This window comes from Tyto alba, unplaced genomic scaffold, assembly GCF_018691265.1.
Source record: "Tyto alba isolate M040663 unplaced genomic scaffold, T.alba_DEE_v4.0 Super-Scaffold_9, whole genome shotgun sequence".
NCBI classification, from domain to species: domain Eukaryota; kingdom Metazoa; phylum Chordata; class Aves; order Strigiformes; family Tytonidae; genus Tyto; species Tyto alba.
Genome location: NW_024881330.1, coordinates 35,538,655 through 35,547,097, shown reverse-complemented (window position 1 = coordinate 35,547,097; position 8,443 = coordinate 35,538,655). Strand labels below are relative to the sequence as shown.

The 8,443-nt window shown below is 53.1% G+C and overlaps 1 protein-coding gene across 2 annotated transcripts; it reads right to left on the bottom strand.

Moving 5' to 3' along the window:
- Positions 1 to 882: 882 nt before the first annotated feature.
- MSC (musculin) lies at positions 883 to 3,444 on the bottom strand. 2 transcript variants are annotated; one of them, XM_042786003.1, is made up of 3 exons: positions 2,815 to 3,444; positions 1,872 to 1,963; positions 883 to 1,706 (listed from the first exon to the last, which is right to left on the bottom strand). In XM_042786003.1, exons 1-2 carry the CDS (start codon positions 3,340 to 3,342, stop codon positions 1,877 to 1,879), a joined length of 615 nt encoding a protein of 204 aa, XP_042641937.1. In that variant the 5' UTR covers positions 3,343 to 3,444; the 3' UTR covers positions 883 to 1,706; positions 1,872 to 1,876. The 2 variants fall into 2 exon arrangements, with proteins under 2 accessions (XP_042641937.1, XP_042641936.1); XM_042786002.1 differs by having other exon boundaries at positions 883 to 1,963.
- Between the last annotated feature and the right edge of the window lie 4,999 nt (positions 3,445 to 8,443).

Here is an 8,443-nt window from a genome sequence, read left to right as displayed (position 1 = left end):
CTGGATAAAACTGGAAGACAAATTAGATTATGGTCTCTGCACAGCTTGCCCTCAAATCACTTTCAGTAGATCCTGGACTTAGCCCTCCTTTTATTTTGCAGTGGCTCTGGACTATTTTACACTTCACAAGATAAAAAGCAATTTTCTGCAGTTCGTCTACACGAAAGACACTACCAATAGCCAACCTTGGTCTTCTATGCAGTATTTCAAAACAGAAATCTGGGATGTAGGAGGACCTGACAAGAAACCAGGTGAAGCTGTTTCTGGTGAAGTAAATGTTTCTTCCTCCTGGCTTCTTAAATGAAAAAGAGCTTTCTTCTTCTCTGAGGCAACTCAGTCTCCTCCCTTACTGTGAATTAACTGCTGATAAAATATTTTGAGAAAAAGAAAATCTTGTCTCAGGGGTTTGAATCTTAAAACAGGAAGAGTCTGCTCCCAACTAGGAATACTCAGTCGATTTTCCCACTGTACAAATACAAATAAAAGCAAAACAAACTATAGATGAACATGTAAAATGGCAAAGAACAGCAAAAGAAGCTATTACACTATCTTTCATGCTATGAAACAGAACAAATTACTAACATCCATTTCTTAATCTACATTTATTTATTTTCCTGATTCACAGAAAACATTATGACAGTGAATCCTGTAAGTTGTTAAAATGTGTTTTTCCCTGCTGGTATAGTACTGTACCTCAGATGAATTTGGGGGGGTGAAAGTGTTCTTATCTGAAAGTGTTCTTATCTGACTCTGTTGCTGGAGGTGTATCTGCTCTCAAGAGATGAGGAAGATAACTGTGTTTACAAAAGCAGGTTTTAAGAACGTGCATTACAGAAACATTCCTGTATTGATGCAGGCACACACTATCACAGTACCAGTAAGTCATTGTAACCAAGCTTTTAATGTAATTTATAAAAAAATAGAGTTATTTACATTTGCAACTTATTTGATGGCATCCTCTTTTATTACAGCATTTGAATCAGTGAAGAAATGTCACTAGAACTTATCTGAGGGTAAACTTTTCAAAGATAGGCATGACAGTACAGGAGGAATGTTTAAACCATTGTGAATTCTTGTTATTTTGCAGGATCATACAAACTCATTCTTTACAATACATGCACCCTGGCCTTACTCTAAGCAGAATTCCCTTCCAGATTAAGGCATGGAAACTCTGCCACATTTCTACGGACAGTCTCACATGCTTACATGTGGCACTTCAAGACATAACCAAAGGAATTAGCTTAATTCCAATGGATGGTAGCCTAAATGCAGAATATAGCCACTTACATGTTTTCAAGAAAACTCTGGTTAAAAGGACAAAAAAAAAAAAAAATAGTATGACTACACTTAGTGCATAGTTGCAGTAAACCAGATCCATGAATACAAAAGCCATCAAAATATATTATAAATCTATCTGAGTTTCAAAGCTACTCTAAAATACTGCTTTGCTTTAGAATACAAATAACACTGTTTGGGGTTAGTTTGTAGAGTTGCGTTTTGGTCCATGCTGTTAATTCTATATCATTATGTTCCTCTTCCATTAGTTTAAAAGCCTCAGAACAACAGGTCCTCAGGCAGTGGTAAGTGATGAAGCCAAAGAAGGGCCTTTCCAAATCTCAGACTTCAGTTGCTGCAGTCAGTTCATAAAAACTGTGATTTTCACCACCTCCCTTCTTTATTGCTTTAAATAAACTTCCCTCAGAACTCTAAGGGAAAAGAATGACAGGGGGCATGGATTTAACACTGTTGGAGATGTGGAGGTTTTCCCCATCTTCTAATCTCGAGCCGATAAATCACAGCTCTTAAAAATATCCAGCCCATAAAAAAAAAAAATAACAACAACAACAAAAAAAACCCACACCCCAATTTACTTTGACTATGCGGTAGTTCCACATAATCTGCTGGCAGTGGAAACTTCTTTGGTGTCAGAGTCAGGTCTTCCTGAAACCACAAATGGCCAAGTCTGTAGGCAAAAATAAGAAAAAAAAAAAAATAAGTATTTCAAATTAAAAAGAAAGTTTATCCTGGTATGAAACTGGAGCTTTATTACTGATAGGTGTCTAACTCTGGTTCAGTTGCAAACACGTCATCATGGTTTAGCCCCTGTGGGAAGCAGAGGGAGAACCGAGTTCCTCTAATAAATATTTTCACTACGTTCTTCATTAGAATGAAACGCTCCGCAATAGGGCTGCAGCGGTCAGCAACAACTTGTGCTCATCAAAAAGGCAACATTTCTCTTGCTTTGCAACGGCTTGCGTCATTTTATAAAGAAAAACCGTATCCGCTAGTCAGAGGCTATCACTGCAGAAGCAGCCCCCCCCCCCCCCCCTTCCTTCCCCGTGGCACGCATCGGCCTTTCGGGTTCGTGCCGATGAACTAATGACGGCTGGCTTGCGCTCCGAGCCGCCCGGCGGAGCGATCTGCTCCTTTTTTTTTTTTTTTTTTTTTCGGACGTTAAGCTTGCCTAATGCCCGAGGAATTTCTTTCTTTCGGGTCCCCCCAGTCCGACTCCCCCAGAACGGACGCACCCGCCGGCGCCGCGGGCCAAGCCCGGCTCTCGGCTGCCCCCCGGGGCGCGGGGTACCGGGCTTCGGCGAAGCGGTCGGGGCCGCCCCCGCGGCTTCTCCGAGGGCGGGCGCGGCTTGAGGGCTGCCAGCCCTGCCCGTGGGGTGGGGGTGGGGGGGGCCGGGGGCTCCCCGCCGAGACACCCCCCCACACACACCCACCCCACGGGCGCCCCTCGCCGCTCCAGCCCGAAGGCGCCGGGGGCCTCCCGCCTCCCTCCGCGCCCCCCCCCCCGCCTCCGCGCCGTACCAGGTTGACGGGGTGGACGTAGCCGTTCTCGTAGCGGTCCTCCTGCAGCAGCTGCCGGAGGTGGGCGATGTAGCTGGACGCCAGGCGCAGCGTGTCCAGCTTGGAGAGCTTGGTGTCGGGCGGCACCCAGGGCAGGCTCGTCTTCAGCCGGGAGAACGCTTTGCTCAGCACCCGCATCCGCGCCCGCTCCCGCGCGTTGGCCGCGTTGCGCTGCGACTGCTTCCCCTCGGCCGGCGGCCCCCGCGGCCCCGACGCCGCCTTCTTGCCCCCGGGGCCGCCGCCCCGCGCCCGCTTCCTCTTGCAGCCGCTGCCCGCCGACCCCGCCGCGCAGCTGCCCTCGCCGTCCTCCTCCTCCTCCTCCTCTTCCTCCTCCTCCTCCTCCTCCTCCGCCGCCGAGGAGTTGTCCCCCGAGGGGTAGAGCTCGCCGCGGGGCTGCCGCTTGCCCGCCGGCGGCGGGTAGTCCAGCTGCAGCGCCCGCAGGTCCATCTCCGGCAGCTCCTCCGCCTCGCTCCCGGAGCCCGTGGACATCGCCGCGGGTGGGAGGCAGGGAGGCGGGCAGCGGGGCAGGCAGGAGGGGGCGGACGGCCGAGGCGAGTCGGCCCAGCGTGGGGCGGCCCCGCCGCCGAGAGTCCGTGCCTGCGTGGGGGCTCAGGGGTGGGGGGGGATGCCCGGGTGGGGGGGGGGGGGGGGACGCGGAGGGGGGATGCGCCCCTTGACAGCTCTATATATCGGGTGTCCGCGGAGCAAACCATCTGCCGGGCGGAGGGGAGTTGGGGAGGGGGGGGGGGGGGCGCGGAGGCCGGGGGGGGGGGGATGGGGGGGGGTAGGACCCGGCTGAGCTCCGCGCCGGGGGCGGCGCCTCTCCGCGCTGCCCGGCGCAGCGCTGCGCGCTGGCCCGCGGCGGGGCTGGTGCGACCGTGCGCGGAGCCAGACCCGTGTGGAGGAGGGGGGACACGCACGCAGGGATGTCTCCAGGTGGACGGGTGCTCTTGGGAGTAACGCCGCCGTGGGAATGAGCGCTTTTCCTCCGGGACAGACCCCTCTCCTCTCCCCGGAGGACGGGAAATAACACCCCCCCCTCCCCCCCCAGGGCTGGTCCCCCAAAGCGCTTTCGCGGGGAGGGGGCATCGCTCCCGGTCTCTAAAGCGGCAGCGGCTGGGCTGGGGCTAAGCGCGACGCCGGAGCTCTGCCCCCACCCCACCTGCATTCGCTCTCCCGCTCCCCTTCGAGGTCGGGGGATTTTTCCACCCTCCCGACCCGCGGCCCCGGGGCGCTTTGCCGGGGCGGGTTTGCGTTTTGTGGGGAGCGATGCAAAAAGTCGCTGGAAACGCGCGGACTGTGTTTTGAGGGTGTCGATAATTTGGGGTGGAGCTCCAGGCAGTAGTAGTGAGCACGTATATCGTGTCCGAGGGCTTCTCTGTGCTCTGAGCAATTCATGAAAAGCCAGTTAATTGGGCTGTGTACAGCTCTGTGCCACAGAGGAAAATAAAACGAGTCTGTTTTTCGAGCGTTTCGCGGGTGTTTTAAACAAATTCCCTACTACAGCTTTTATAGAGTCTGCGGGAGAGTGGGGGACCCAGCATCCACTGGAAATAATGATATGCAAAGTCAACATTAAAAATAAATAAATAAATAAATAAATAAATAAATAAATCAACACCTTGTATCCCTTCCACACCCCAAAAACTCCCTTCTTTCCAAAATGAATAACTACCATTTGGTTTCTCGGCCTTCACGGTCTTGACTGGATACGGTTAACCATAACAAAAATTCACTTCGCAGAAAAGACCCTAATGACTAGAACAGGTGGAAAGATCTCGTCCCGCAGTTTTTGCTCCCGGTTTTTCCCTTCCCTTTCCCTCCCGGCCGAGTGGAACCATCCCGGCTGCTGCCGCCCAACTTTCCTGGCCCCGCCGGCCGTTTTTTTCACCTCAGCCCCGGCTGCACCCGCTGGGGCTACGACCACATCAGAGCCGGGTTTCACAGCAACTTTTCCAAGTGAAACTTGACGTTTCTTGAACCACCGAAACAGGCAGCTGATCTTGCAACTGGATCTCTTGAACTTGGTTTGACACTACGATGCTCTGGCGGGGTCCCACACGCTGGACGGTGAAAGAGAGAGCGCGCCGGACTTTGGGGTTGCTCTGCCTCCCCCAATTAGCCTACATTATCCGTATAAATATATATACATATAAAGATACTGCAGAGGAAGAGATATAGGTTTACTTTTTTTCCCCCATCTGGGTTGTTTATACAGGTGCGGGCTGAACGCTTTCCCCGCCAAAGATTAATGGGAGAAAGGGCTGAATTTCTTTAAACAAAGAAAAAAATGGTACCCAGTCTTAAAAGCCACGATGGCAAATCTCACCTTTCGCGCCTACCTCGGCGGATTAAAGGCGACGCATAATGGATACTCCGTTTAATGAAAGGATTGGGGGCGGGGGACATTGCCAAATTCTCAGATCGTCTTTGCCTGCTTCTGGGTTGGGAAGCAGGGGGGTGCTGCTCCCACAAATGGGAAATGCAATGGAGCAAACCTCAGGGGTTCCTTCGGATTTACACCCAGCGAAACCGAGCTGACCTGACTCCTCTCACATCCATCAAACCGCTAATTTCTGCGACCCTGACGAAGCTATCATTTTCAGGATACACACTTTGATGGGGCCAGGGCATTACATCATGTTTCCATTTGTCAAGACTCTGATCCTTTTTGTGCTCTCCGTGTACTGAGTAGGGAAAACGTCCCTGGTATATCAGGGCAGCATTTTACTCCTGTTATCAGGCGCAGTCCCTGTCCCTTTCCTCCGTTAAAAGGAAAACCCACGACCTGATGCATGCCCGGACTCCCAGGCCGGCACCCCCCCGTTTCAGGGCCGGGGCAGCCCGGGGCTGTGTGCGTGGGGGGGCAGCGGAGCTAACACAGCTCCTGCGTGGGAAGAAGCTGCAGAGAGGGGCCCTTCCCCAGGGAGCTCTTGCCTCTACCGCCCCGAGGCCGCAAAAGGCAGCTTTTCCCTGCTGAGGGGCGATCCCCGGCTTGGGGAGGCGCACTGGCACGGTGTGCTTGGTTGGTTTCTTTGTTTCTTTGTTTGTTTGCTTTCCTCACACTTTTTCCAGAAGGCATTTTAGTAAACAAATTTAACCCACCAACCCAAGCTGTGAGGAGTCCACGAAAACCAGATTTCTCCTTTATCTTTGCAGCACATCGGGGTGTTTCGCACTGCACCCGGGGAGCGGCGGGGGGGCTGCGCCGGTGCCTGGAGCCGCCGCCCCTGCCTCAGAGCCGGCAGGTCCCCGGGGTGAGGCAAAGAGGGTAGAAACCTTTTATTTTCTTCCTAAAGTCTCAGAATATAGAAAAAAGCAAAGGAGGAAAAAAAAAAAAAATAGCCAGAGGCCAAGTCTGCAGAACGCAGGTTATCTCCGAGGATAGGAGAGGGAACTGCTGAAAGCCCCTTGTCTTTCGCATTCATTCTCTGGGGTGTTGGCAGCGACAAAGCAGGATGGAGGAGGGAGATGATGTGTTCTCGATAAAGTGCTTTAAATAAGGCTTTCCTTTGGCATTTGTCCTTTCCTCGAACTCAGCAGAGTTACCGAGTCACTTCTCTCCGACCTAAAGTGCGCTTACACATTTTCGGAAAGATCTTAGTGTAACAAGGGAGTTTTTATTCATTTTCTCGCGGTGGTGAGAAAGGCAGGATGTCTGGAGGGGAGGAGGACAGCGTCTGGCAAACGTCTCCGTCTTGATCTCTCCACAAGCGTCTACAACACACATCCAGGCTCCGTGAAAGGCATGCAGGGCTTCTGCCACGAAGGGATGCTTGACATTGCTGGTCCTGTAGGAAAAGCAGGTGGATGAATTTTATATAACCTTTGTTAAATGCCACCTAGAGCAAATACACCCCTGCATGGCCCAGATCCCCCGGTAAAGGCACCTAGTGAAGGGAGAAGTGTGCGGTGTGTCCCTCATTGCCCCACCAATCCTGCCCCCCCGCTAAAACCACCCGCACCAGGGGTGCAGTTTGCGACAGCCCGTGCCGTGGGCGCCCGCTCCTCAGCCAGGGCTCTGCCACGGGGCGAGGCATCACTAAAGGACGCCCTTTCTTATTGTCGCTTCTCAGGGTGACAGCGCCGTGTCCCGGTCCCCTGGCAGCCACCTATCTAGAGATGCTTCATGTGAGCTAGCCCAGCTCCCCTGGGGCCTGAGGGGGTGGGGTAGGGGGAACCCTCAAAAGCATCCCCGGGGAATTCAGGAGCCGCCAGGCTGAGCAGTTATTGGAAATGAGTGTGTGTTTCCTGGAGGGGACCACATCCCCCTTCCCCAAAAAGTGGATTTCCACCATATAAGAAAATGAAAAGCTACTCGGTGGGTCAAGCCATGTCAAATAAAGCAAACAGGGTATAAATGAATGCCTGAAAGGAAAAAAAAAAAAAAAAAAGTTTTGCCTAGGGAGTGCGAACCTTCCCATCAGGGGACATGCTGAATGACTCGGTGAAGGGACTGCAAACCGGGGGTGAAAAAACGCCTCCCCCTCCTCTGCCCCCCCCCCAGGCACCATCCCGCGGGCCCGGGGCGGCGGGGGAAGCTGCGCTTGGGTTTTTCCGGGAGGAAAACCCCGGCTCCGGGAGGAGAAAGGACCCGACGAGATTGGGAGAAGGGGGGCGAGCCGGCGGGGGGGGGGGGGGGGGGGCTGTGCGGGGCCGGTTATCCCGCCTGGGCTGCGCGGAGGGGTCGTGCTCCGCGCTCAGCAACCCTGAGGATAAGTGGGGACACGCTTTGAAAATAATCAACCCCCCCCTGCACACACACACACACACACACACACACACACACACCCCGGTTTGTGCTTCGAGCCGCTAATTTCCCCCAAGGGGATCCCGCCCCGTAGCGCAAGGCGAGAACATCTTCCCCGAGGAAGGAAATGGCTCCCCGTTATTTACTCCTTCTCCCCAACATTTGCCAGGGCAATAGCGACAACGAGACGTTATTAACTGACTTAAAAAATCGCTGATTTGCCCGCAGTTTGGCCAGCAGTGAGTTTTGCTCAGGTATCCCCAACTTTCCCCAGGGTTTCCCCTGTGGAATAGCCAGGCAAACTCTCTAAATACCTCCTGGCGCCAGAAGAAAGTTCTCATGTAATAGATACCCGCTGGTGTGAGAACACGGATTCTGCTCACTTTGTCAATCAGCCCGGGTGGGGGGGGGGGTTGAGGAGGGGGAGATGGGGATTTCTTTTAATTAAAAAAAGGGTAAGAAGAATTTTTCACTAATTCCATTTTTTTTTTTTTTAAATGATGCCCGGTGATGTGTTGTTGGCCTAAAAGGACCAGAATTAATGGTGCTGTTTAAAGTGCAGTTTATTTCTTCTCTTAGAGCAAATTAGCTGGAATAACAAGCAAACACCGGGCAAGAGGAAGCACTGCGTTAGTCTCCTCCTTGTGTTTCACTCTGAGAGGGAAGCCCACCAGAGCAAGACGGAAGAGATGGGGAGAGATAACACCACTGCAGCACTTCATTATACTTGAACGCTCCAGCACGCTCCCCGGCTTTGGCTGGGCTACAGCAGAGCAGGCGGAGGAGCGCGGCCTCCCTAAAAACCCCTCCCGAAGTCAGCGGGGGCTCTCGGGTGGGGGG